General features: G+C 48.2%; 1 protein-coding gene across 4 annotated transcripts; it reads right to left on the bottom strand.

The window, feature by feature from the left end:
- Positions 1-43: 43 nt before the first annotated feature.
- ATP6V0A1 (ATPase H+ transporting V0 subunit a1) lies at positions 44-26,664 on the bottom strand. Of its 4 annotated transcripts, XR_013923338.1 has the most exons (22): positions 26,607-26,664; positions 26,339-26,469; positions 26,113-26,191; positions 25,317-25,414; positions 24,638-24,766; positions 20,548-20,651; positions 19,621-19,747; positions 18,327-18,409; positions 17,861-17,954; positions 16,447-16,659; positions 15,663-15,813; positions 15,305-15,444; positions 14,426-14,583; positions 13,918-14,008; positions 13,034-13,152; positions 12,517-12,733; positions 12,286-12,393; positions 9,139-9,246; positions 6,933-7,050; positions 6,288-6,459; positions 1,309-1,601; positions 44-1,224 (listed from the first exon to the last, which is right to left on the bottom strand). XR_013923338.1 is itself a non-coding variant. In XM_080359836.1 (21 exons), exons 2-21 carry the CDS (start codon positions 26,453-26,455, stop codon positions 1,508-1,510), a joined length of 2,520 nt encoding a protein of 839 aa, XP_080215962.1. In that variant the 5' UTR covers positions 26,456-26,469; positions 26,607-26,664; the 3' UTR covers positions 44-1,507. The 4 variants fall into 4 exon arrangements, 3 of the variants coding, with proteins under 3 accessions (XP_080215962.1, XP_080215964.1, XP_080215963.1); XM_080359836.1 differs by having other exon boundaries at positions 44-1,601; XM_080359838.1 differs by having other exon boundaries at positions 44-1,601; positions 16,447-16,581.
- Between the last annotated feature and the right edge of the window lie 1,326 nt (positions 26,665-27,990).

Genomic DNA, 27,990 nt, shown 5'->3' with positions numbered 1-27,990 from the left:
AGAGCACCTGGGGAAACAGAAAAGAGGCCACAGCGGCTGTAGTGCAGTTAGTTTAATTGACACAGTGACTGTCAGCAGCATGTTGCACCTGGGCAGCGGGACCGGGGTCGCTGCTCCGCTCGCAAACCAGGCTGGAGTTTGTCTTTCTTACCACTGTAAACAAACAGCTGATCTACCTGTAAACACCATTGTACACCCATTGCGATGTACACCCGTTGCGATGTACACCCGTTGCGATGTACAGCGCACACACGCCGTCCTCACATGATCTGAAACAGCCCTGTGTGGCGTTTCCCCTCCGATTCCAGGTTACAATGATTCTGGTTATCGTTCTACCTGTCTATACACAAATAGTTCAGATCCACTGTGACAATGAAAGACGACAGTTACACACGGCACTAACACACACACACACACACCACCGCTGCTACAGCTACAACGAGTTCAGGAGGCTGAGAAACTATTCACATCTTGCACAGGGGAAAAAGCAACAGCTACTGGGGGAGAGATCACCAAGACTCCAGGGCCATGGGATTATCTGTTCTGCCTCAAAGGGCTCCTTAGCCCGAGCACACAATTGCCGTGACAAGTCGCTGGTACCTTTGCTTGATGCCAGGTCTACATGGGCCGTGTCTCTGAGTGCTTTGCAGCCTCAGAGATCCATTTTCAAACAAGAAACCCAAGCGGTTCCACTGCGAGGGGTCAGCACCTGAGACACCAGTTCGCACGGCAGCCGAACCGCGTCCTCAGCGATGCTCCAGAAACAAGCGGTGGAAGGACCCTGGCTGCGGGGCTTGGGTTTGCCTGGGACAGGAGCATCTCGGCTCCACGCAGGAAAGGAACAACCTCCATGGCAAGGACAAGGTGCTTCCCTGTCACCAGTGGGCAGAGAATCAGCGTATGATGAGTGAGGCCAAGTCCTGCCCCTCACAGCGGCTCCTCAAGCCCTGGATGGAGTTCAAAAAGCTGAATCTCTGCATAGAATGAGATGTTGTTTTCATCAGATTAAACCACGGCAGGTGCAGAAGCCTCGGAGGTAGGAGAACAACACCATGGACCATCCGCTGCCCGCTGCTCGGATTTTGTTTAATCAGAGGCAGAGACGCAGGATCCACGTGGAAAACCTTCTTAAAACATAAATCTCCTCCCGAGCAGCGCAGCCTTTTCTCCATGTGCTTGTACACCCGCTCAGCCCCAGCTGCGTTTCACGCTGCCCCGATAACCCTGCGGGGGAATCCACAACACGACAGCTACACTATTACACACACAGACACTTCATGCTCTTAGTATCTTCAGTGCTAAACTTACGGGAACGAAACGTTTTCTTTGATCCAGTGTCACTCATGACCCGGGAATGTCAAAGCTCTTGGCTCTGAAACGCCCCGGGAACACTCGAGGGTGCTGCAATAAGTTATTTTCGCTATGGGAGGGTTACATGCAAGTCGGACACACGGGGAGGGCCTGGCCGGGAGCACACGACGCCCAACGCCGCTCGAGGGGAGGCTCTTCAGTCGTCAAACCTCCCCTCGCGGATGGTGTCGAACGAGAAAGGGAGAAATTTGAACCCAGTGCCAGTGTAGAACTTGTTCTGGAACTCGATCCTGCAAGAGAGGGAAGAGCGATTGGCCATTAAAGCGGCAGCTCTCGGATATGCGTGAGCAATTAGCAAGAACTCCATTAACAGTGTGATTACTGACCACAACGAATCGAAGCTTTAAGAAGTGGTATAATAACGTAGCGTATCTTGTGGCACAGAGCCCCTATTGGTGTTTGTTTCTGCAGCAGAGCAGAACTGTGCAGATATCCCATTCCCGTGGGCAATAAAAGGCCAACGAAGATAAAACGAACTCCCCGACTGCAGCAGCACCTCAGAGCCTCTATAAGGTCTAAGATCTCATTTTCCTATAGGATCTCATTACCAAAGCTCACACTTGAGTTTGCACGAAGCCCCACGGCGTGACGCTGCGCTCAGGGCTCCTCATCAGCCGCTTCTGTTTATTTACTTCGATATATTTGCTTGACCCCACATGACAACTTCTGCCTGGCCAGAGACGTGCCCGGGCTCTGCAGCGGGACATTAACCTCGCCTCGTTTGCCCGCTTCCCCATTAAACCCCGCTTAAAACAAGAACTATGCTGGAGAACTGGCCAATGGGCAGCACAGCCAAATAGGGAAGGAAAAGATAATAATCCTGTGATTCACAGTGAAAACAAGCGCCGAGCCTCGTGAGAAACACTTTCCACTGCGCGATCCAGCGAGAAGGTTAAAAAAAAGCCACGAAGTGACAGCAAATTGTCGAGCGACTCAACACAATGCAGGAGAAGCGGTTTTGTGAAGCGCAAAAAGGCCAGACTGGAATTATGATGATTATTTCTTCCCAAATGGGGGATCCCAGCAAACTGCAGAGCTGCTGGTGTCCAGCTGCCAGATAAAGTGATTTCCCAACAGAGCCGCGAGGGAAACATCCCAAAAAGTAATGAAAAAGCCAAAGCAGCCCAGCTTGGTGCCCAGATCTGCTGCCTGTTCACCCAGACGCAGAGTTCCCCCGGGTGAGCAGGATTTTCCACGGGGGAGGTCGCGCTCTGTTTTTGCAGGAACCCTGATAATCTCCATAAGTATCTGGTGACTGTTCTGTAGGAAACAGGAGGCAGCGGGCTGGGCGTGAGTCACACACAACCCCCCATACATGACACTCTAACCCCGATGATGAAGCGTTCCAGCTGGCCTGACATCTAAAAGCTCCTTTTGGACGCCCGAAACTCAGGGAGAGGCTGTTAGAAAGGGAACTAGTGAAAAGCGTATTTAACCAGATAAACAAGGCTTCAGCATTTTGTGTGGGGTTTTACTTCTGCACTTGTCTACCGGAACACCCAGAATCCAAGGTCCTTTTTTTGGTAGGAGACACCACTGTTTCCAGCATCACGTGCACCAGCTCTATTGCTCAACTTTGCTCCGTCTCCCATCAGCGATCAAGTTCTGCAGGACAATTTACTCGACAGTTAGCGCCGCGCTGTAAATAAACAGACTGGAAAGCATTCTGGCACTCAGCACCAAAGAAAAACCCACTCTTCAGCTTTTTTTCTGTATTAATAATTAGCTGAAGCATTCGCTGGACTGCACTCAAGTGGATTTTCCAACCGCACAGGCTGGAAAATGAGGCGGCTCCCGTGGGAGCAACCACAGGGACCCCAACTTGTATTTACTACAAGTGCAAATTCCTGCTGGGTATTTATATTCTCAATGACTTGTGCCAACGCCCGGGGTCGAGAGAACCCCTCACAGCCCAAAAGCCATCGAGGTGTTTGTGTATGGGTTGTTATATCACTTTTTTCCCCCAAAAAGGGGAGCAGCTTCGTACGCGGCGCCGTGGGTCATTCCATCCTGCGTTCACAGCAGGTTTGCCTTGTGGAGCAGCAGCGTGTTCCTGTGGTCGCGCTAAACATGAGCTCTGCCTCGTCACCTTTACAAAGCAGAACAGAATTGTGGCGAGCGGGGCTGCACAGCTCCCGATGTGCCTCTCAAAACGCAGCATCCCCCTTGGGCAGCAGGGAAAAGCGCTTCCCATCCTAAACCAGGCCTAAAACTGAGCCTAAATACCGCTTTCCACAGGAAAATAGCTCCGCTGAAACCGCGTCAACTCATGGTATTGAGACCCTGCTGTGAAGCCAGTTGCAAACTCCTCCTTTTGGGCAAAGTCTGCTGCAAGAGCTTTGAAAAAGAGAAGTTGATTTCATCTAAATGTTCATGTCAAACGACGTTACTGAAAAGCAAACAGGTAAAATATTTCAGAGGAGCGATGTTACGGTGAAGGGATTTAACGGTGCGAGTGGGGTACGGCTCTAACACACGCCCCTGTACATTGGGCAGCACTTGGAGTCCTTCACCCAAAAACCACCCACCTGCTGAAAGAATGCACGCTTTGGGGAAAAAACAAAGCACAAAATGATTCTTCCTCATTTGGGACTGAGGGGCAGAGCACATGGAACAATTTGTGCTCATTTTTCCCCCCTATCAGCAAGACAAATGCTAAATTCCTCCTCCTTTCCAGGAAGGCTGATCCACCCACACCTCCGGGATTCCTCGTAGGTGACTCGTCTCCCACAGCCAGAAAATCCCATCTGCTCAGCTTGTTTTTAACCCCCCCAAACAGGGAACACCTCCCGTCGGAAACATCCTGATCCAGAAACAAAAAAGAATGTCAACAGCATGTTCTTCTGGAGAACTGCAGGTGCTTTCCTCTCCTGATAACGAAAACCCACCAAACCCCAAAAGAATTTCAGCAGGTTATTTGCAGCCTCAATTATTATCTTCAACTTGCTTGTCAGGCCCTAAGCTTGAGCAGATTTTCTCTTAGAGAAAGTAGATTAAACTTTTACAGCTTTGGAACATGTATTTAGGGAAAATACGGCTTGATGAAGAGCTGGGTGCCCTGCACAGCACCAGTGATCCCATTTCGGCCACATGCATCTTCCCTTAACGCATTTCCAGCCGATTCTTTAATGGCCCTTTAGAGATCTCCTGGCAAAGTGAAAAGGCGCCTCCTGGCCCCACCGCAGCCTCCAGTTCACGTCTGTTCCGGGTGCTCCGAGCAGCATCCACGAGTGCGGTTTGTGGATATTAAGACAGGTATCTCCGGAAAAACACGCTTTCTTATCTGAGCCCATCCCTTTGGCTAAAAAGTGAGAAAACACGGGGCCTGCCAAGAAGAAAAGCCGCTCGGAGCTGTTTGTGCAGAGTTGTCTGCGCGGGCGCAGAGCAGAGCTCTGAAAACCCACTGATCCACCAGCAGCCGCGGGTCAGAAAACCCCACGCACGCAGTTGTGCTCGTTCCCCGCTGCCCTCGGGCTGCTCCAGGGTTTCAAGCTCCTTCCTCCCCGCTGATGCAAGCGGGTGGCGGTGACGGCGGGACGGGGAAACACCCGCCAGCCGAGCAACACGTTCTCAAGTGGCTGGGGTGCAGATTTCTAGGCTGAGCGCCAGGAAAAACAGCGGCAGGATCCCGCGGCCATTTGCTGGCGGCCCCCCCAGCGGCTCCCGGGCACAAGATGGCCACGGCCCTGAAGCCCTTAGAGAAGCTCCGCTCCAGCTACAAACACCCAGGAGCGCGTGGACACTCCACTCTGCACCCACAGAGTGCAGAAGGACGAACTTTTCCTTCCCCAGACAGGGGAGAAGTGAGCAAAGTCTGGTTTTATTTCCTTTTTTTAAGGCACTGGCTTCCTTTTTCACTTAGAGAGGAATTTCTGAAAAGCATTCACAGCCTTTTCCTCCCACTTATGCAACAAAATACTCCTTGTGAACTTCATGGGACTTCGCTTCCTTCTCCTGGTCTAGCAGGAAGACACAGCAGCAACCAGAACAATCCAGAGGACAGTTAGGCCTGGAGTTAGTTAGGCCTGGAGTGGACTTAGTTAGGGCTGGAGAACCCTAGGTGAGCAAAACCCACTCCCACATCGCTCCTTTGATCCCACCAGAGAATCTGAAGTGGAACAATGAGCTCTCTTAAATATCAGAGAAAGCTCTTGGACACTTTCCATACGTGGGTGCAGAGAAAGCGATGAGAACTCTAGTAATTCCTTGTTTGCTCCCTCCCTGCATGCACAGGGGCCTCAGAATCCCAGGAAAGGGGGCACAAAAGCATCTGCCAATAAGCAAGACCAGCAAGAAATGGATATTACTCCACAGCACCCCAAGGGGAAGAGAAGAAAAGCCGCCCCTGTTCAGCAAGGTCTTACGATGACGAGCAAGACCACAAACTGCACTCATGACGGAAAACAAACTTCAGAACCAGGTAACAGACCAAAGGAGAGAACAAAATGTCACAGAATCACAGAATAAAACGGGTTGGAAGGGATGTCCTGCTGGAAGCCACACGCACGCTCACCTATCTTGCACAGCCTTTCCATCCCGCTGCTCACAAAGCTCTGGTGCAACTTGTTTTTAAGTAGAGAGAAGTTTCTCTCCACAATCTTTATGCACTCGATGAGGAGAGAGCGGCGAGTGGCCAGAAGCGAGACTGAAACCTCTGACCCTTTGGAAGACATTTTGCCGTCAGAGCACACCCCCTGTAGCACTTATAGATGCTTTAGGTAGATCTGTGGTACTCCCGCACCTCTGAGCATTGCTGGCCTTGGCTCAGCACCATCCACTACTCTAATTTCATAGCCTTAGCTTTCCTGTGTAAGGGTCAATACAGTTTTTAGAAGATGGATTAGCGCATAGCCCAGGGAACATCAATTATCTTGCTATGAAGAGCTTTGGGGCTTCTGCACATTCCAATAACTCACCAGTGCAAGCGAAGAGCATGGAGAAAAGCCGACAGCCCCTCCATGACCAGCAGAATCGCAACCGTCAGGGTAGCGAAAGCAGCAAATATGAAGAAGAGGCCAAAGCCTCCGCCCAGGCTCCTGACGCTGAGGCCAATGTGGATCACCATGGTCCAGAGCACCTCCGAGAGCTCTGCCGGGAGAAAAGGGCTCGTTTCAGAACATTCAGAGAGAACGGAGGGTTGCTACAGTTTACTTATAAAGCAAAAACTAAAATAAAGCAAATTCCCGCTATAATAAGGTGGGAAACAAGAGGGACAACATCAGGACGTTGCCTCCAACAGGGAAAGCTGTTGCTTGGAATAAAGCTGTTGCTTTATTCAGTGCTTGGAACTCCATCCCCCTATTCAGCAGAGCGCTGTGCAAAGAGATGCTGCTGTTTCCCATTAACGACTCCCAGCTAATGCAGACACAGCTCCGTCCTTCTCCGGCAGCGCTTGACAACAGAGCTCCCAGAGGCAACCTGAATTGCTGCCGTTCGCCTGCCCAGGGCCATCAGACACGTGGATATATTACAATAAATCTCAATATATGTCTGTAGTATAGATGTTTTCTATTATATTATTATATATTATAATAAACCTCAAATCCAGAAGGAAAACTCACGGGCGTGGGCCAAGCTGAGAGCCCAGAGCCTGAGGTAGGACGCTGTGTTGGAGATGCAGCCCAGGCAATACTCGATAGTGTGGATCGCCTGGTACACCACGGTGTCGCCAAAGTCAAACTGCAAAGAGAAGAGAGGATATGAAGGGGCCACGAGCGCCGCCGGCTGGAAGGGTTGGCTGACGGGGCAGAACGAGCACACGAGCTGGTGCTAGCACCAAGGACATGGTGTTTGGAGTTAAACGCCAATGCGGTCTTCTCCTGGTTGGCCACGTCGCTTTTAGAAATGAGATATTCTCGTGTTTTGCTGGGTTTGCAGAGCGGCAGCTCGCTGCTGCAGCTCCACTGTTAGTGTTTGCACCTTCTAGCCTGTGCAAGTCGAGAGGTTGCAAATTCAGCCACGGGCTTTGCCAGGAAAAGACTGCTCAGCAACAACGTGGTGTTCACACGACTTCACCAGTAATTTCTCTGTACCTCTATGAAAAAGGAGACAGAATTCCAAGTCGATACTGCGTGTGTACCTTTGCTACGGGATCCGCAAGAGCATTTTGCAAGATGTGAACTTGCCTCCTTCCGAAAGCAAAAACACCGCCCAAAGCAACCCTGAAAAAGCCCCATTTGTGCACCGTTCCTGGCGAAGTCTCTGTGTCCTGGTCATTTTGTTTAAATAATAAAGAACTTATAAGGAAGTCTGCCATGTGGGACGGTTGCTTATTCTGCAGCTTGGGAAAGCATTCCCTACATTTTGGATTTAATCCATGCTCCAGAGATTGCTCATATTTAAGTGAACATGATGTTTTAAATAAATCAAGTGAGTAGTGCTCCAAGCACGCACAGAAAGCTATTTATAGCCTTATTCCTCCCCTAGTGCACCCAGGGCAATGAATATTTCAAACAATTGCATTAAATTAACTGTCAAAAGCCTAATTCTTTCTGCACAGAGCCTGAGCTGCAAAGCTCTTCACTAAAGCCCGTCCCGCGATCAGCGCGACCTCCCCACAGACACGGAACGCGATGAGTATGGAAACAGTGACCATTTACAGCCACGTGCAGCTGCTGGAGATGGAGACGGTTCCCACTTTGGGGAGAATCAGCAGGGCTGCATTTCTACAAAGGAGCAGATTCTCAGAACATAGCCCCTCTTTTACAAAGAGATACTGGTTAGAGGAGTTCTTGAACTGGTTTTGCTGTATTTGCTGACTGGCAACAACCAGTATTTATCCTTAAAATTGGGACAGAACCAGCTTTAAACAGTTTGTCGCCGTTCAGAATTACCCAAGACACAACATAAGGCAAGTGAGACTTCTTCACAAATTTCAAAGCAAAAACCTTCCCGTTTCAGCCTTCCAGCTTCACAGGTAAACTAAGAAAGGTCTGCAGACGGGGGATAGACAAACAAGCTGTATAGATGAAGTAATTAAAGGTCTGTTAATGAGCATGTAGGTATGAAGAATTAAAAATGGCCTGCGACACGTAAAGAGCTCAATCTTTTGGAAAACAAGATGTCATGAGACGTTTGATTCAGCATGTGTTTGACACCGATGGGGAATGGTCCGGGTACACGTGAAGGCAAAGCCGCTGTTTCTTACCACCTCATCCTCCGTAGGCTTGAAAACATAAGTTTACATTTAGTGCGGTGTCTTGATCAACATTAATCATGAACACATTCAATTATTCCCTCCGAAACACGACACAGTAAAGCAAGAACACACCACATGTGCTACAGAGGCAAGAACTGCTGGAGAATTAAGAGGCACCGGAATATTCCCATACTACATAAGATTAGCTCCTTTCTCTCCTCTCTACCAGACAGAAGGTAAAGTAACTAATATTACTCCTAACAGTTAAAATGAATATATAAGCAAGATTTCACTGCTGCAGAAATACAGCCCTTGGGTTTGGCTGATTCTGGAGCACAAATACACTGCACTTCAGCCAGAGCATGAGGTGCATGTGCCACCCGCAGCCCCTACATCGACGGTTCTTTGTAATGGGGACAAACAGAGCCACATTTCCCTTTATATGCCATTTACGCTGCTTTTTCTGGAGCCCTTGGGAACGACCAAGAGACAGTCGGTACAAAAACTGCGATGGAAACGCTCCACTGAAAACGTTGCTATTTCGACAGCTCAGAAATCGGTAAATACATTTAAAACCCGCTGTCAATAGGTTCTGCGTTGCCCCGAGAGCCAGGATGGTCAGTGCTCACCTCTTCCCCCTCCTCGGAGTGGGTGGATAACTGGTCGTGCTGAATGATCTCGGCGTCCTCCTCGGTCGGCCCGTTGCCCACCCGGATCCCGCCGAAGTTGTGCGTTCCCTAACACGGGTGGAAAAAACACAGAGCAAAGTGTCGCTGGGGTTTTGCCTCCAGAGCGCGTGTTTCTTAAAGATCCACGTGCAGCAGCAGCTCACAGAAGAAAACCAAACATTAAGTGGTAAGGCCCAGGTTAAGGCAGCTGTACAACTCTAATTCCCAGCTTGGATGGGAAAGTGCTGATTCCTGCTAGGGCTGGGGAGAAAAAGTCTGTCTGAGTGAACGCTTGATGCATTTCTACAAGGTAACCGCAAGCCCAAGGAAAATTAAAGGCACATTTCTCAAGAGGACATTTGCTGGCACAACAGAGCAAAGGGTGGTTTTGCTGGACAAGCACTGCCCCAGCACTGCTGCTGCAAACGAAACGAGCCACAGCGTGGCGACCCAAAGCAGAACGGACCGACACAAATACACATAACATGCTTGTTCCCCACCAAATCAGGCTTTGCCTTGCTTGGAAATTCCACCTCGTGCCAGGCGTTGGCTCTGACACTCCAGACCTGACACTCGGCTGCAATCCACTGCACTCCAAATAGAAGAGAATAACCCACGAAGCTGAAACTTTGATGGTCAGGAGCTCCTCTCACTTGACAACTGCACCCATTGCAGTTAATATTTCATTTACATCAGGCTTCCTCCTCTAGACCCTCTTACCACCAAGAAAGGATACACAGACCTGTTGGTCATTATATAAGCAGAGCTTATATGCCGTGTAAATGCATATTAGACAACAAAAGCCTGACTTGCATGTGGTTATATTTGGATTTCTGTTCAGCCAGCAGCTCTAAGTGCTGGACAGCAGGATTTTCATCTCCCTCCGGATGCTCTGAACACAGAAAATGCTCATGACTGACTCAAGGAACTACAAATTAAAACCTGTGAGTCTGACCCACCTGGAGAGGCCAATGGAAACGCCACAGATGGAAAGAAAAGGCCCCGTATTCAGCTTTAGCACCATACGGGTGTCACCTGTGACGTGGAACGTGAACAGGCTAACTCGACACATCCAGACGTTGTAAATTTAGGGATGACTATACAAACCAAGGAGGTTTAAGACCCAGTGACCCGTCTGCTGTCACAGCTCATGGCTCTGCCATTCCACTGGAACGGCTGCTCCACGGTGCACAGAATCACATAGAACCCCAGGATGTCAGGGATTGAAGGGACCTGGAAAGCTCATCCAGTGCAATCCCCCCATGGAGCAGGAACACCCAGATGAGGTTACACAGGAAGGTGTCCAGGCGGGTTGGAATGTCTGCACAGAAGGAGACTCCACAACCCCCTGGGCAGCCTGGGCCAGGCTCTGACACCCTCACCGGGAACAAGTTTCTTCTCAAATTTAAGTGGAACCTCTTGTGTTCCAGTTTGCACCTATTGCCCCTTGTCCTGTCACTGGTTGTCACCAGCAGAGCCTGGCTCCATCCTCCTGACACTGCCCCTTTCCATATTGATCCCCAGGAATGAGTCCCCCCTCAGTGTCCTCTTGTCCAGCTCCAGAGCCCCAGCTCCCTCAGCCTTTCCTCACACGGGAGATGCTCCACTCCCTGCAGCATCTTGGTGGCTGCGCTGGACTCTCTGCAGCAGTTCCCTGTCCTGCTGGAACTGAGGGGCCACAGCTGGACACAAGATTCCAGGTGTGGTCTCCCCAGGGCAGAGCAGAGGGGCAGGAGAACCTCTCTGACCTACTGACCACCCCCTTCTAACCCACCCCAGGTACCATTGGCTTCCTGGCCACAAGGGCCCAGTGCTGGCTCATGGTCACCCTGCTGTCCCCAGGACACAGTGATTTCTGAGAGGAAGTTGCTGGGAGGCCGTCACATAAACATGATGTTTGGGAACACGTAATGCAAACAGAAATGCTTCACTGAGAAGAATCCTTCGACAAATACGCAAGAAAAGTTAAAAAGGGGAACTTAACCTGGGGGGCTGTGCTGGGAACGTACTTTTCGTGCTGCTCGGCAGGTTTTGATTTCAGCAGCACTCCTGCAAAGAAGTGTCTCTGCATTCTGTGCACACATAACTATTCTCCTTCAGCCTGGTAGTTCTTCCCAAATGTATCAACTTTGCTGAACTTTCCTCTTTCCAAGAGAAAGTGGGTATTTTTCACCCTAAAGGTGCAGTTGTCATTCACTTAGGAAATTCAGACACATTCCACGCTCTCTTGATAATTAGATAGAAAGCCAACTCCCATCCTTAAATCCACCGGGTGGTTTTATTTGTCAATCCACTCACTGTCGCAGGCGCTGCTGCCTCTAGTGCCTGCTCGTTCGGGACTGTGCTGACCTGGGCCTCCACGGGCTGCCCTTCCTGATAGTGAATGGAAGAAAAAGAAAGGGAGGAGGAAGAAAACAAAAAGAGAAAGGGAGACGGATGGAGGGGACATGGGAGGATGGAGGATGGTCAGAGAAGGGAGAGGGAGTGTCTTTAACTGAACTGATCTTCGACTCACTTAACATCCCACAAGCCGTCTGCCAGACATGCAGGGAGAATTTTCAATATCCTCAGTGCACGTGTGCCAGGTTCCTGCATTTTTATATCAAGACACTACATGGTACACTTGGAAACCTTGAAGAGCACCCCAGAAGGCAACGTCTCGCATAATAACTGCGTCAGGCTATTTTTTTTCCTTTTATCTGTTATTTTTTACCATCCAAACCGCTTTACCAAAGATGGCTGGAAGGTCTGCCAGCCAATTAAGCTTAAATCTCTGCTTCTACTTCATCAGCCTGGTGAAGGCACAGAAGTGCACCCAGCAACCTGTAGGACTGAAGGCTGACAGAGCCCAAGCCAGTTTCTATTCACCACCAACATAAAGGGTTTTAGAAAGCAGGTTTGATGCTGGATGCAGATCTGAGAAGCAGGCAGGCAATACTTTGCCTCCAGTAAAACCCACCTGCCTTTCATGCCCAGAATATGCACAAAAGAACATGTTTTACAGGTCACAATGCAGCGTGAACCTACGTATCCAAGATTAAGGTGGAAAAAATAATGTTTCAACCGTAATTCATTTTCATATTGCATATACAAGAGGTAGTCACCCACCAAGTGCTTTCTCCTTAAGTACTGATGGCGAAGGACCAGGGGCTTCGCTACCAGCATCCAGGGCACACACAGCAACGCCACCACCACAAGGAAGCACTGGAGCCCTTTCTGGAAAAGAAACGAGTCTCAGATGATTGGGTGGCAGCTTCACGCTTGATTTCACAATTATAAGGTCAATTAAAGACTAATATCGTGAAGCATCTCTGAGCTCATTCTAGCAAAAGCACGTACCTGCCCTTTATAGAGCATCTTATTACTGGGGTCACTATAGGAGAACAGAAACATGTTGATAAAGTGGATTAAAAGGCTTGGTGCATCCTTTGAGGTGTGAGCATCGTAGGCTGTCCACTTGTAGAAAATGAGGATAACAAGGTATCCGAACAGTGATGACATGAAAATCATTTCTGGAATAAATCCAAGGTATATGTTCAGTGGCTTCTTAAAATAGCTACAGGAAAAAAGAACAAAGGAGAGGTTATCGTTACATTTGGTCAGCATTAGGCATATGTAGGGCAAAAAATGTTAGTGATGTGCAGAGTGTCTTTGGAACAAAACCGCAGGGGCTGAGCTTTTACAAAACAGCTGGGAGTTAAACACATTAACTGTCTGGCATGGATAGTTCTGCATACACAGACAAACAACTTCAATCAGAAATTAAAGTCTGATAAGGCTCCCGCATCTTAAACTAATCATACATTACACACAAAGCAGTTTTCCCCCGAAGAGAAAAACAGAGCAAAGCGCTTACATGTGGTTGAGAAGACTCAACGCGACACCAAAGAGCATGTGGATAATGCCGAGAATCACCGACATTTTCATCTTAAAGGAATTGAGGAAGGCCAGCTTATTGCTGGCGATGTTCCAAATCTGCGAACAACAACACTGAGTCAGCCAAAGGAAAACCAGAAGAGAAGGAAGATGTTCACTGTAAGCTCAACAGCGTTCACCACCCAGGAAGGATCAGGCTGTAAGAGCAGGTGTTTTCCAAAGATGGGTTTGTCATGCGGGTATCTTTTGGGGAAATGAGCAGACAACCTTTTCTGCTAGGAACGCTGTCCTACAGCAACTGAGCCTGCCATCAGAGCAGGAATTGAACCTGCAGGAAAAAGGGGCTGTGTCCTTGAGAAAAGAAATGATTATCCATTTAAATAAACAATTGCACACGGCTCTGATTTCCTGCACTTCCCCTTTAATGCGGAACACGCGCAAGCTGTGTGTCAAACACTAAGCAGGGTTGTTGATGTGGGCAGATGCAAAATGACACATGACTTGGAAAATCACCTTTCCAAGACTGAATGAAAAAACTCGCTAACTAACTTCCCCCAGAGGAAAAAAGGAACTTCAAAAAGTGATCTGCAAATCTAACCGGATTTGATTAAAATGCTGCAGGTTAGAGAGGGTGGAAAAGAAGCCTTTAAGGGACCTGAGGACACGTCTCTCTATCCTGAATCTAATGTCTCAGTAGGAAATTAGGTAATTTTATCGTTCGGGAGTATTTCCAACACTGATAAAGAGCTTGCTAAGGAACGGCTGGGCGGTGGAAATCATTCACAGTGAACTGGACAGGCACTTCTCTTTCTGTTGACAAAGAGGCTGTTCATGAAGGATGGCAAAGGAAGGAAGAGCTCTTACCGGGTCAATGCCAAAGGGGTAGGGGCCGCCGAACACCCCGGGAATCGCGGGGTTCAGCTGCAGCAGAGGAGTGCGCTCCAGCAAAGCATCTCTGTTGGGGTGTAAGGAGATCATACAAACATTAACACCAGCACTTCTGTCCTCTCTCCGTAAATCTAACAACATTCTTCCCTGGGAGAGCAAGGAATATCTCAAAGTGAGAGAACTTTAAGGTTCCTGTGTGGTCCTAGATATTTTCCAGATGAATAATAAAGGAGCAAGAAAGATGCGGGGACAGCAATCTTGCTCTGTCTGCGAGGAGAAAGGCGCTAAACTGCATCTTTCCAAGTTTTCTGGGAAAAAAAGAAAAGCTCCTTTGAAACTTGATGGGTATTTACACCCTGCTTCTAATTCTACCTGAGACTGAGTTCAGGGGTTTTGCTTCTCCTGAGCTGGGAGGACAATGGGGAAAGATCAGTCACCTGCTTATCCCTGTCACTCTTTATCGGGTTACCAACTATTTACTCACGTCCAGTTGGCTTTTGTGAACATCGGCCGGACGCTCCATGATGAACCGAACATATTAAGAGACTTGGAGAAGCAATCGTTGTAGATGAGGCCTGTGTATGTGGAGAACAGTCCCATCAGCAGAATGATGTATCGACCACTAAAAACCATGTTGAACATCTAGCATAAAACAAAATGAATGTTCCGTGAGAAAAAGGAAGGTCTCTCAAAGACCAAACAGTGAAATCAGTTGGTTGCAGGACAATCATCGGCCATATGGACTAAAAGCCCAAAATCTCTGCTTCCCCACGGTGGGGATTAAAGGTGCGAGAAGCAAAACCGAATCTGCATACAGAGGATAATGAGGCGGCGTGACTGCCCGCAGAGGATCTGGGATTAGCTGGGAGGACAAACTGCACCCAGCTGGCAGCGTTTGTTTGGAATTGACCCTGTTCAGCCTTCTCCACGCTCTGGCAATGGGTCTTAATTCACCTCCCGTCAGCCTGAGCCCTGAGCAAGCAAAACCCACCTACATCAGCAAAGGAGAATAATCTGGGAGATATGATATATATGTACAGAAAACAGGAGTTTTGCAGTGACTGAACCCCTTTATGGGTGATTTGTTTGCAACAGCTTATCTACACTAGAAAAACAACTTCCTTCAAGCGACTGAAAGGAATCATTTCCTACGAATATCCAAAAGGAAAACCAAAGGAACTCACTACTGTTATGAAATTATGCTGCTCAGCCTCTGGTCTGCAGGCTCCGCGTTCTGCGTGCTCCACAGATCTCAGATGTAAGGAGCGATGGGCATTGTCAACTCAAGGGCGGAGGGATGTGAGCAAACCAAGCCGCAACCCTTTGTTTTAAAGGCAAAGCTCAGCACGACCTGTCGCTTTACCTCGTTGTCACTCTTCTGTGACAGGATACGACTCTCCCGAAGCACCATCCAGACAGCGATCAGAGTCATCAGGATTCCGTGACCGAAGTCTCCAAACATCACAGCAAACAGAAACGGGAAGGTAATGATCGTATATGGTGCTGGAAGAGAAGAGATCACACCCTGAGTGCACTCGTTTGAGTAAGCCCAGATTTACTACGGCACAATTAAAGCAATTTAGCAATATAACCCCCAAGCTCTACTTCTGAGAGGTCCTGAGTACTTTAGTAGAAGTTTTCATGCAGGACAGATGGCACAGCAGAACAGCACAACGCAAAACCGAGATAAACGTCTTGGACTTCTGTAAGTATGAATTTACCTGGATTTATTTCCCGATACGTTCCAATGCCATAAGCATCAACAATGTTTTGAAAGCCACAGGTGAACTTGTTCGTTTTGTTGTATGTTGGTGGGGTCTGATTGGTTTGCATCCTGTTTAAAATGGACGGGACAGTGGATCCGCTGTGCTCCTGTTAATTAATTAAAAAAAACAAGAGTAAAACTCTCGTTAGCGTTTGGAAAACTACAATCTGGCGTTTTTGTAGTGTGCTTGCACGATGACAAACGCATTGAACAGCTGAGGAAGGCTGCCGAGCTCCCACCGCGCTCCACTTTGCACAGCAGGAGGAGAAGCACTTGTAGTGAGGATGAACATTGTCTGATTAGGACAGGCGAGAAAACTCGGGCAAGAGTTTGTTTGTGTTTTTAAAACAGCAAATGAAAGGACCTCAAGACACCCAGCTCTGTTATCTATCTGCGCAGAGCTTGTTCACGTCCTGGATAGCGCCTTTCAATATGTTCCACTAAATAACTGAACAGCGGGAGTACCAAGCACAGCCAGGCTCACTGAGCGTACCAAGGGACTCAAACACAGGAAAATGCCTTATGATTACAGCATCTTCCTGAACTTAAAGCTTTACACAATGTATTTGCTACAAAGTTCATCTATAAGCCGTGATCCCGCATGTTAAATAAACTGTCCCCAGCGAGGGCTGATTCAAACGTGGTTTTTAGAGAACGGCAGTTTGGAAAAATCAATGAATGTGTGCTGTGTGTGCTGGCAGCTGATGTTGTGCTGGAGCTGCAGCACAGCAGTTACTCACAGTGCCTCTCCTGAGAGCAAACTGGATAGAATCAAGGTCAGCAACAGGGCACCAGACTTCAGCAATCAAGCACTTCTGCGTCACGTCGATGTTGCACAGGTTGAGGGTATGGTAGATAGCCTTCATCTTGCGGACCTTGATGAACCACACACGGATATTTTTAGCGGCTGCCTGCAAAACCCTCTGGCGATGATCCTCGGTTTGGTTCAGCACCTTTCACAGGGAAGAAGAATAAAGATGAGGCAAAATCCTCGGCCGAACTCGCAGGATACACAAGTGCACAGTGAAACTGGGCTGAGCAGCAAGACAAGACAACCAACAAGGCAGCTGTAGATATTGAGAAGGTCTTTCCTCAGCTCCTGTTCTCCAGCTGAACCCCCCAGGTCCCTCAGCCACCCTCATCACACTTGTGCTCCATCCCAAGCACAAAACTGCCACATGTCTGTAATACACACTTTAGCCTGTATTAACTAGCTCTGCTATGAGGTTTTAAAGCTTCTTCCCAGGGATACTCTTTCACCACTTTCCTCCTTCAATCCCAAGGTCAGCGGGTATTTCAAACAATGAACTGTTCAGAGATCACAGGGAAAGTTTTTCCTCCACCCAGGTTAACAGAGCAGAGTTCTACGAGTGCGGTGAACGCGGCCTTCAGAAAACACAATCAAAGTTCCTACTGAAAGGAAAAGGAGAAAGTGTTTTTTCCACTGAGGGTGTTTTCCAACTGGAACATAACTTCACTCAGGCCAAGTCAGATCTCCGGGCTGGAAAGTCTTAGACTCAAGGGAAAGTGAGGACACAGGGCACATGCAGCTCTGAATCCTCCCAGTGAAACTGCTGCTGAGTTCTTGTCTACTTTACAATTGCTAAACAGTTGCACTACACAACTCCCAGCTTGAGACAGTTTCTGTATCAAATAAGCAGTCCAAATGCAACCGTTTTTCCTTCTTGTTTCTGAACCTTTTATTATTTTATTCTGTCTCAAATCCCTTACATTGTCCTGCATTATAACATCCTGCCTTTCTCCCTTTCAGTGTTCTCAGCCAGGAGATTTGTGTGCTGGTCACTTTTTACCAGCACTCAGGATGCTGCACAAGAGATCAGTTTAAAGCAGAAGCTCCGCAGGGCAGCACAAGGTGAAAACGGGGAGAAAGGCAGGGAAAAAAGGTGAAATTAAAGTTACCATTGCTATGTCAACTTGGAAATAGGTTTAGATGTTCTCAGAGTTCTTGAGGACGAAGCAGGCAATTATAAAACATGGTATCCCCTTACACATGCGTATTCCCCTCTGCTCCCTGGTGTGCAGTGTTCTGTTGTATGTACGTGCATTATAATTAAACTCCTGTTTTAATAGGGCCCAAAGAAGTTTTCAACTGTGTTATCAAAGAAAAAAGGGCATTGACCCCAGTTATTTTACCATTTGAAGATCATCAATTCTGGTGTTGACACCAGAAGCCATTTCCTTCCGCTCCTGCGGCGTTTCTGGGCATGGGTAGAGGGAGGCGCGGAATCTGAAAGACACAAAAGGCACCTCAGTAACAGAGACGGAAAGGAGATAAATTGGTCAGGGAAACAGAACAGCTGAGCCTGAACACAGAAATAAACCAAGCAGAACCTTAGGAGAAGTTTCTGCTCAGCAAAGAGTGCCAAGCAGAGTTTCAGTATTTAAATTAACTTTGGTTTAGGTCAAAACAGAAGTTGAATTCTTAAGAAAATGGAAGTGGGGGAGCATTGTCTGTGTCTCAAGGCGCTGTCACAAAGCTGACGAGCTGCCCCAGCCTGTGGTGCTGCTATCACACCAGCACAGACACTGCTGGACGTGGCGACTGTTGGTCTCCCCTGGGACAATCTCTCTCATTATTCTGTCTGTAAGACTTTCATACCCTTCACAGATCTTCTTGACTCTATTCTTCAGCTGGTCGCCTTGGAAAAAGATGATAAACACAGACTTGTGCACATAATCCCCCTAGAACAGAAGAAAGGCTGCACTATAATAGCTCAGCTATTTACAGAAATTAGTATAATAACAAATTATAACGCAGTTCTACCTTTCTTTCCTCTGAATCTGTCCATACAAAGCTCACATCTGCACAGTGAGTCAAGAATGTACCTTAACACTGAAACAGTCATAGGGAAAGCAATTTTCTTCACCTTGGTATAGAATATCCCTACCGTATTTGTGTTTACTGAAGGAAACGTTCTAATTATCTATTCTATGGAATACAAGAAACGGGGAAAACCCGGGGAGATCTCTAAAAGAACAGAGATGCAATGAAATATTGATCAGCGCTCCCTGCATTCAGCTCACCCACAGGATCCAGCAAGACGCTAAACAAGTGAATGAACAGAAGACGAAACGGAGTTTAACAACTTTAATTCTCCAGAGAGGCCAACGGCACATTCCTTGTACAGCTGTTTTCATGTCGGGAGCCAGGTCCCCTTTCCTGCGTTTGTTGACAAGTTATTGTTCTACCTTACTGAGGAAATTTTAACATAATGTTTCAAGAATAATTACACTAGGTGTAACCTTAGTTTAAGGAAGTGTTGCACAATAAGAACAAAGTCTCTCCTAGTAGACATAGTTCTACAGGTCAACTACCAGCAGTTGGTGGGACTAGAAACAAAGAGGCAATTACTGAGTTTAAACTCTTCTGTCTTTGTTCCAGTGCAGCCAACACACAGACTTGACTTTTACTAGTTATGAGTTCCCAAAGTTCGGGCACTGATCTGAGCAAAGAGGACACTGAGTGTAAAACAACAGGCCCTGTCACAACATTGACTATTTTTATCTGTAATAAAGGCAATTCTCAGGTGGATGTTTAGCAAGTTCGCAGTAAATTAGTACAGATGTGATACACTGCTCACACCCAAAGCCTCTTTCAAGGAAGATCACAACTTGCACTTGTAATTTATGCCAGAGAAGCAACTACGCCCTCCTGCAGTCCAAATTTGGAGCTGTTTTTCCTCCTTTCAACAGCATTCATTATCCCTCCTGCTGTTTTTGTTCTAATAAAACAGGAAAACATTTGTCACTAAAGCCTGGGAGGATGCTCTGCGAAGGGATGCAATGCAAACGTTTTCCTGCATGGAGCATATTGAGACAGAGGCTTAGATCTATAAGCAAAATTGTTTTACACATCGGAGAGTTTTGCTGCTGTAAACAGTAGTTTCTTTTACCGTCACGGGATCCTCCAGGGGGTTTTCAATCTCTGCCTGACGCAGGAACACGTTCCCTCGGCACACTCGCCACAGCATGCGCTCGAACATGGGGATGCGCTCACGGTTGATCACGCCGGCCACAAACCTGTCGAGGGGACACAATCAATGTCAGTTCTGCACCTCCGAGAACACACAGCTTAACACCCAAACCACCCACGGCAGCTGGAGTTTAGCATCAGATCTTGGTTTAAAAATCAGTTCTTCAAGCAAAATGGAAGGTCCTCTAAACACACAGAGATGAAAACACAACAAACACAACTTCACCAGAGCACAAACTTTGCCTTTCACAGCACGAAATCATCTATGAAAAAACACCAAAGCCACAAACCTCTGGTTAAAGGAGAAAGAAATGCATTTAGACATACAGTTTCTATGCCTGCCAGTCTTCATTTCAATAGGTTCCTGGTAGGTTACATGGCAAGGATTAGAGCAGTCACAGCTGCCACTGACCGTGTTCTAGGCATGTGCTTCAGAAGAGCTCACTGCTTCAAACCCCTACGTCCAGATAAAGAATTACACACGCAAAGACAGCCTGGAAGTAGCTAATAAAGACGATATAGGACTATAAGGATTTTTCAGAGTATTCGTCACTAGTTTCAAAGCTGTGACAGCTCAGAATGTCTGCAAGAGCAACCAGAGCAGATTGAGGAGGAACAAACTAGTAAAATTTGATTGTGCGGAGAGAAACGTGCCAAGCGCAACTATGTCCCGGGAAATGTAGGTACCCAGGACAAAACCAGAGCCCAACAGCTGGTTTTAGGATCAGCCTTAGTGGGCCAGTCTGGAAGGTTCCGCGACTGCGCTCAAATCGTGGCAGATTCCACAGGTTGAATGAGGTGGCAACTCTAAAACCAGCCGAATAAAAGCACAAACGACGGCAGTTACCCGAGTCGCAGCGGGGCGCCTCTTCCCATCTCGCTCGGTTCCAGGAGTGAAGAGGATTCCTCCAACAGGTCTGGATCCGCCATCTGCTGATGATGCAATTCAGCCTGAATTCACAAATCAATTAATATCTAATGAAACTAGTTAGTGGCATGCAGGGGATGAGGAACCAGGAGATAGTTTGGGGAGACAAAAAAAGGAAGAAAGAAAAACAAAAGAACGAATATAAGACAGGAGAAAGGAGAACTAGATGATAGAAAAGACAGCAAGAATCACACAAGGAAGGAGAAAAACAAGAGGAATATGGAATGGCTCAGCAAAGCTTCCATACAAGAAGGGTTGCTGCGGCAGAACAACGGGGCTGTGGGGTATAAAAGTCTGAAGAAAGGCAGAATTAAAAAAAATATATCAAGTTTTAAATACAGGAGATGTTCCTAAGAACCACGGCACAAAGCAGAGCGACACACCTCACCCTCTTCCTTCCCTCGACCTTTAAACGGGGAAAAAGCCAAAGTAGACGCTGATTCCCTCTTGCGCTACTTGTGCGTTTTCTGAGCGCTCAAGATGCGAGAAGCCCCCGGCACCCTCCAGTGCAAGGGAATACCTCGCTCCTTTGGGATTACCTGACGATACCCAGAGCTTGATCGATTGCAGGTGACCCGCCACATCAGTGCAGACACAGGGGCAGAGTCAGCAACAAACCCTGGACGTACCGGCTGGTAATTTCCTGTACTGGCTTTACAAAGTTCTCCTTCCAGCACAAACACACAGCACTTCCAGCTTAAAAACAAGCCTTGTTTTTTATTAAATTAAATCTATTCATTCTTCAAGATACTGATGCTTATTCACCACACGTATTATTGCCAGACACATAGGTTGCGTTGCTTAAGGAAATCTGATGCTTTTGCTCCTTTTTGGCTACCCAGGCATTACAAGAGGACACAGATTTATATTGTCCTTTAACTAATTTGCAGGCTCAAATTCTTGGCAATACAGCTTGTAAGTGTCAGCAGCTCAAGGCAGGGAGGATGCTCAAGTCACAAACTATGAGTGACTCATTTGTTGTAAGATTTAACAGGAATTCAGAATGGAGAGGCTCTGTGGAAATGAAAGAGCTATCCAGCCACAACGCGGAAAAACAAGACTCTAGGAAAGACTCTGAATAGGAGTTTTCAGCAGCAGTGAGTGCAATATGAGATATTGTGAAGTATTTCTTACTACACCAGGTCATTCAGGATTGGAAAACCCAAGGGTTTGCTTGCCAGCAATTAGAATGCAGATCTTTCATGATTAAACATTTTCAGATTGCTCATTGTTCACCCAGATCAGCACCTTCAATCTCGAGGCCTGAAAAAAAGGTTCATTTTCCCTCCTGTTGATTACAGTTCTGCCCCAGAATGGCTCTGGATGGCTGCACCGAACACCATACAATTCAAACCCCTTCCAGTTTACCAACAGAACACAAATCAATTATCACAAGAACTAAATGGGATTCATTCCACCATCTAACTTATCAACCCAGAGCCCAGACAGAAACGACAGACGCAAAACAAACAGAAGAAAGCGGATGGTGAGAAGAGTCAGAGGAAGGAGAGGCGGGGACTGCATGCCATTAACCATTACTTTTCCAGTCTTCTTTTGCGCTCACACTCTAGGCAAAACTTTCAGAGCAATCTCTCCAGCTCATACCGTTCTTCATAAGCAAAGACAAGAAGACTGAGAAAAGGAGCATAATCATCAAAATGGTGCATTGAAACAAGAAATGGCTACTCAGACTAGAACGGTCAGAACAAGAACAAATGGAAGAATTTTGCCGTCCTCCCTCCCCCAGCGCAGAAACTCCCAAGAGCAAATGCCGAGCGTGAAGAATTTTGGAGAGTGAAGCCATTTCTTGTGCAATTTATCACTATGAATAACACAATCTTAACCATGGGTTACTGAAGTCTTCAAGTGTTGAAGGTACAGGGCAAATGACAGCATGAAGAAATGAAGTGTCCCCCACTTTGGGATAATCACAGGCTGTGCAGGGATCAAAAGTTCCGGACTAGTTGAGATGTTTGCTGTGTGAACTGCCAATGGTACCTGGGGTGGGTTAGAAGGGGGTGGTCAGTAGGTCAGAGAGGTTCTCCTGCCCCTCTGCTCTGCCCTGGGGAGACCACACCTGGAATCTTGTGTCCAGCTGTGGCCCCTCAGTTCCAGCAGGACAGGGAACTGCTGCAGAGAGTCCAGCGCAGCCACCAAGATGCTGCAGGGAGTGGAGCATCTCCCGTGTGAGGAAAGGCTGAGGGAGCTGGGGCTCTGGAGCTGGACAAGAGGACACTGAGGGGGGACTCATTGCTGGGGATCAATATGGAAAGGGGCAGTGTCAGGAGGATGGAGCCAGGCTCTGCTGGTGACAACCAGGGACAGGACAAGGGGCAATGGGTACAAACTGGAACACAGGAGGTTCCACTTAAATATGAGAAGAACCTTCTTCCCGGTGAGGGTGGCAGAGCCTGGCCCAGGCTGCCCAGGGGGTTGTGGAGTCTCCTTCTGTGCAGACATTCCAACCCGCCTGGACACCTTCCTGTGTAACCTCATCTGGGTGTTCCTGCTCCATGGGGGGCTTGCACTGGATGAGCTTTCCAGGTCCCTTCAACCCCTGACACTCTGTGAACTGAAACAATTTTAAATTCTCAACACTTATGTCCTACTGGACTTCACACAGGAGCTGTCCAGTTTGCTTTTACATACAGCAGGACATTTTATTTGTTGTATTTTATTGTTACTGTTACCAAACAGGAGCAGGAACAAATCTAAACGTTCTGTGGTGGTTCTTTTAAGTCTGACGTGAGTTCTGTTCTGCGGGTGACCTGACACAGACTGTTTAGAAAATTGATTTTGATCTTTAAATTTAGCATGTAAATTTAAATTTTACTTGAAGAGAAGCAGAGAGGATGGTAATTAATTTTAAAAGTGCACAACTCGAGCTGCACCGAGTTTTACTCAGCACTCAGAACAGGCGGGCAGTGGCACCTTAACGCAGCTGAATAATAGATTATCAGGTTAAAGCTGTTTGTCCACGGAATAAGTGAACATTCAACACTTGAAGACGACTTTTTTTTGTATTGAAACCAACCCCGTGACCCATCAACCCATCCCATGAGCAGCAGTGTCTATGTCACGAGTAACTACGACTCGTGTTGGCAGGGGAACAACCGTAACGGCTGAACCGTGCCAAAAAAACCACAACCAAACCGTTGGATAAAGCGTCTGAAGTTTGCAGGAGCCCAGCTCCACTTGATCGCAGCCTCTCTAAAGGCCAGAAGTTGTATTGGTTGAGAACTCTTTGATCAAACCCTTGGATTAGAGGAAACAGGACACGTACTCAGCAAAAACACACAGGAGCTCTTTGAGAAAACTCAAAGATCCCGAAGCTTTACAAAGGGTTGTGTCTTCTCCCTCGCAGACTTTGTGTCTGTATCATGAACAACATGAGAGCTCTGCTTAGGTCCAGTGAGAGAGCTGCCGCTTGCTGGTCAAGACGCTATTTGCCAAAATGCTGAAGATTTTAAATGGCAGATTTGGCTCCAGAACTCACCCCTGAAGAAATCAGGGTTTGATCAAAGGCTCAAATAAATAATGAATCTATTACTTCAACAGACTTTGGCTTGTGACCCTAATGAGTAACATCCACATAACATCTCAAAGGCGGAAGAGAAACTCAGCTGGATCGTGATTCCTTCGTGTGAGGCATTTTTCTCTGCGTATGTACCAAAGAAACTCTTACCCACTGATGCAAACGCTCGCCGTAGCACCAAATTTTTGTCTCTTCATGTGCTTTAAAAACTACTAATATCTTAATTATCTTACGCAGTTCTGAGAAAAAACATCACTTCACTAAAACAAACCCAAACCAACATCATAAAAGGTAAATCATGTGTACTGCGTGAAAAATGGAAAATTGTTTGAGAAGCTTTCTTTAAAAAAAAAAAAGCATAAAAATGACCCCGCTGACCCAATGAGCAACTAAAAGTATATTTGAGAATAGAAGTGGTAATTTGTAGGAGAAGAACCAGCTCCCCAAGTGTTAACCCGCCCCCGGTATTCTGACCTCATCGAAAAACTGCTGAGTTTTACGCAGTATAAATTTTAATTCCGTCAGCTCCAAGAAGTTTCTCTTCAGAGCTTCCTGGTTCGTGTTGATTTCCTTCAGCTCATTCTCAATTTTCTCAAAGTTTGCCTGGAAGATGGGAAAAGGAGAAGGAAAAAGGACTTAAAGCAATTCCATAAATAGGTGCTAAGCCTATTAAAACAGGAATGTAGACAAGATGTTGCACGTTGTCACACCATTTGCATACAATTCCTGCTACAGTAAACAGATCTGGATTTGTTACATTCTCTTCAGGCAATGTGAAACTTTTCACGCTCAGCTAGTCTTTTATAGAGTAGATATATACGGCGTTCTTCAAATCATTAAAACCCTTATAAACTTTACGACAGATCCATCGTAAACCAGGCAGTTCCAACAGGTTTTAACTCATTTAAATGGGTGACATTCCTCTTAAATACTTTCACTTCTAGCTGTATTTGGATAAATGTACAAGTCAAACAATGGTCGTGAATCAAAACCAAACTGAGTGAGGCTGGTAGAGCTGCAGTCCAAGCGACAGCTGGGGACTATGGTTAAGGCACATTTGCCACTAAATTCAATGGGTATCAACCAAGGGAGCTAATTTCCCCTATTTTCATCTAGAGTCAAATACTACTTGAGTGTTAACACACATCATTACCTCCAAGTCAATCATGTCACGTGGGAAAGGCACCTCTGGGTTTTCACCAGTGTCCGTGATAGGAATATTTGCCTTTTTAATCTCCTTCTCCACAAACCCTGGAGAGACAGCGCTGTTAATATTAACTAAAAGGACAGTTCAGTGTTAAACTGTCACCATAACCTCCACCCAGCCCCATCAGCAGCTGTGAATTCTTTCACCTCCCCTTCCAGGATCCTCTTTTTTGGTTAAAGCTGTTCCCAGCGGGAAGTGAATCCCTGAAGGGGATTCCCATGACACAGAGGGCAGCACTCACCACTCTCACCACCAGCACTTTGTGTTCTAATCCTGCCCTGCTGAATCACAGGGCGGTTTGGGTTGGAGGGACCCCTGCAGATCCCCAGCCCTGCTCACACAGGGTCACAGCGCAGATCACACAGGATCCCAGGGGTCTGAATGTCTCAGAGAAGGAGACTCCACAGCCGCTCTGGGCAGCCTGGGCCAGGCTCTGGCACCGCAAAGGACAGAAGTTTCTCCTCGTGTTCAGATGGAGCCTCCTGTGTTCCAGTCTGTGCCCGTTGCCCCTCACCCTGGCGCTGGGCACCATGAACAGAGTCTGGTCCATCCTCTGACACCCACCCTGAGATATTGATCCATTGATCAGCTCCCTCTCAGCTTCTCTTCCCCAGCTCCTCACGTTCAGGTGGAACCTCCTGTGTTCCAATTCGCGCCCATCGCGGGTTTAACCCCCATTGATTTTTTTTTCCCCTAAAATCTACAGAGCTGGAGCCACCTCAAGACTTAGAGAGAAACGTACTCAGCTTTCGGTCCATCTCCTCGCACCTCCTCACTTCGTTGACGAATTTTCGCTGGAACACGTTTACGTCCGGGTTCAGCTGCAGAAAAACACGTTTCCTCAGCGACACCCCCGGCACCGGCCCCGGTGCCACCGGGACCCCCCGCGCCTTTCCCCGGCGACACCGCACAGCCCCGGCGGGGCCGCGGCCGGTACCGGGGGTTGGGGTCGCCCCGCGGGGACTCACGTCTCGGAACTGGACCTTCCCCAGCTCGCCCAGCTCGCTGACACAGCAGTACGCGGCCTCGGACTGCAGGAACAGCTGGGCCAGGGTCATCTCCTCGCTGCGGAACAGCTCCCCCATGGCGGCGACAAACTCTGAGGAGAAGGAGCGTTCGGAGCGTTCAATGCGGCCCCGGCCCCGGCCCCGGCCCCGGCCCCGGCCCCGGCCCCGGCCCCGGCCCCGGCCCCGGCCCCGGCCCCGGCCCCGGCCCCGGCCCCGGCCCCGGCGTTACCTGCCGCAGTCCTCGCCGAGCCCGCAGTGCAGCGGCCGCCGCCAGCTGAGCCGCTGCGGCTTCCGTCCGCTGACGTCACCGCGCACGTCTCCTAGCGACGGGCCCTGCACCGGAAGTGACGGTGGCGGGGCGGGTGCTGTCACCGGGTGCTGTTAGCGGGTGCTGTCACCGGGTCCCGTCAGCGGCCCCGCGCCGTTCCCGCTCCTCCCGAGGGGCTGGTGACGCCATTGGTGACGTCACTGGCAGCGTGGCCGAGGCGCGAAGGCGCGGCCCGTCCCCACCGGCAGAGCCCGGGCCGGGGCTCCGTGAGGCGGCCGCGGGGGGCGCAGGTGCGGGCCTGGGGATGGTGGGGACAGCCCCAAGGCGGTAAGAGCACAGAGAGCTGCGCTCACACGGCACATTTCCTCCCCCTGGGCTCGTCCCCAGGTCCTTGGAAAACAAAGAGGATCATTTTATGTCTTTTTCGCTGTCCAGTCCATGTCCCCCGGACTTGAGCTACCGGCAAAGGGACAAATTGTGTCAAGCGCACTTGAGGAAATCGAGCAGTCTGTCTGCTGCAAGGCACGGCTGTTTCATATTGCTCACAGGCCCTAAGAATCATGCTAATTAGGAAGTTAATGAATTGAGATGTTGCTTATAGTCACAGGAACATCCACAGGCTGCCAGGGGAGCAGATGTTGCGCATCGTCATCATTTATTGTCCGACAGTTGTTCTTCAAAGCTGAAATATGCTCTTCGGACTGTCCCACAGAAAAAAACTCAGTAGTGCTGCTGTAAAAGCGCTGGGATGTTGGAATGATCAGTCATGTCTCAGGCATAGCGCAAGTGTGAAAGAGCCAAAGATCAAACTATTATCTACCATGCGACAAGAGCGGCAAGAAATTGTTGGCGCTAGAAGTGACTGAGGTTTCAGCGTCCTGTGTGCTGTCGGGGTGAAGGCTCCAGAGCGCAGGCTGCAGTTTGCCACCGATTGGCTTGTCCGGGGGTGTCCCCACAGCAGAAAATGCCTGAAATGGAGTTAGTCCTAACATAGAAAATTACTCATCGCCTTATAGCGATTGCTGCGTGCACAACAAGCACCGAGTGTGGCCCTTTGTCTCTTCAACTCACTATCAAGAACAAATATAAATTCCTCTTCTGTTGTTTTATCTGATTCTATGTAGATTCACCTACTCAGCCTGATTTTTTTGAGTTATTCTGAAATAGGGAAACACAGGCACAGGGATTGCATTGAAGTCACACATGGAATAGATGGCAGACCTAGAAAGAGTCCTGTCCTGTACCCGAAACTTCACAGCAGATGTTTGGGGAAAATCCACATTGAAGTTGATATTCCCAGTGAGAAACAACTGCAGGGCCTCGACATATCTGGCTGGAGGGAGGA

The sequence above is a fragment of the Nesoenas mayeri genome, assembly GCF_963082525.1.
Source record: "Nesoenas mayeri genome assembly, chromosome: 26".
In the NCBI taxonomy this organism is placed as follows: Eukaryota; Metazoa; Chordata; class Aves; order Columbiformes; family Columbidae; genus Nesoenas; species Nesoenas mayeri.
Note: the sequence above shows the minus strand (reverse complement) of the source record. Positions and strands in the feature narration are given on the sequence as shown.

Bases quoted from the DNA above. Each gene is read 5' to 3' on its own strand.
- ATP6V0A1 (XM_080359836.1), bottom strand. From the start codon at position 26,455: ATGGGGGAGCTGTTCCGCAGCGAGGAGATGACCCTGGCCCAGCTGTTC. The intron at 19,748-20,547 runs GTAACTGCCGTC...TCCCCTCGACAG, and splicing joins GGCGCCCCGCTGCGACTCGG to GTTTGTGGCCGGCGTGATCA. The intron at 15,814-16,446 runs GTGAGTAACTGC...ATTAATTAACAG, and splicing joins TTGCTCTCAGGAGAGGCACT to GAGCACAGCGGATCCACTGT.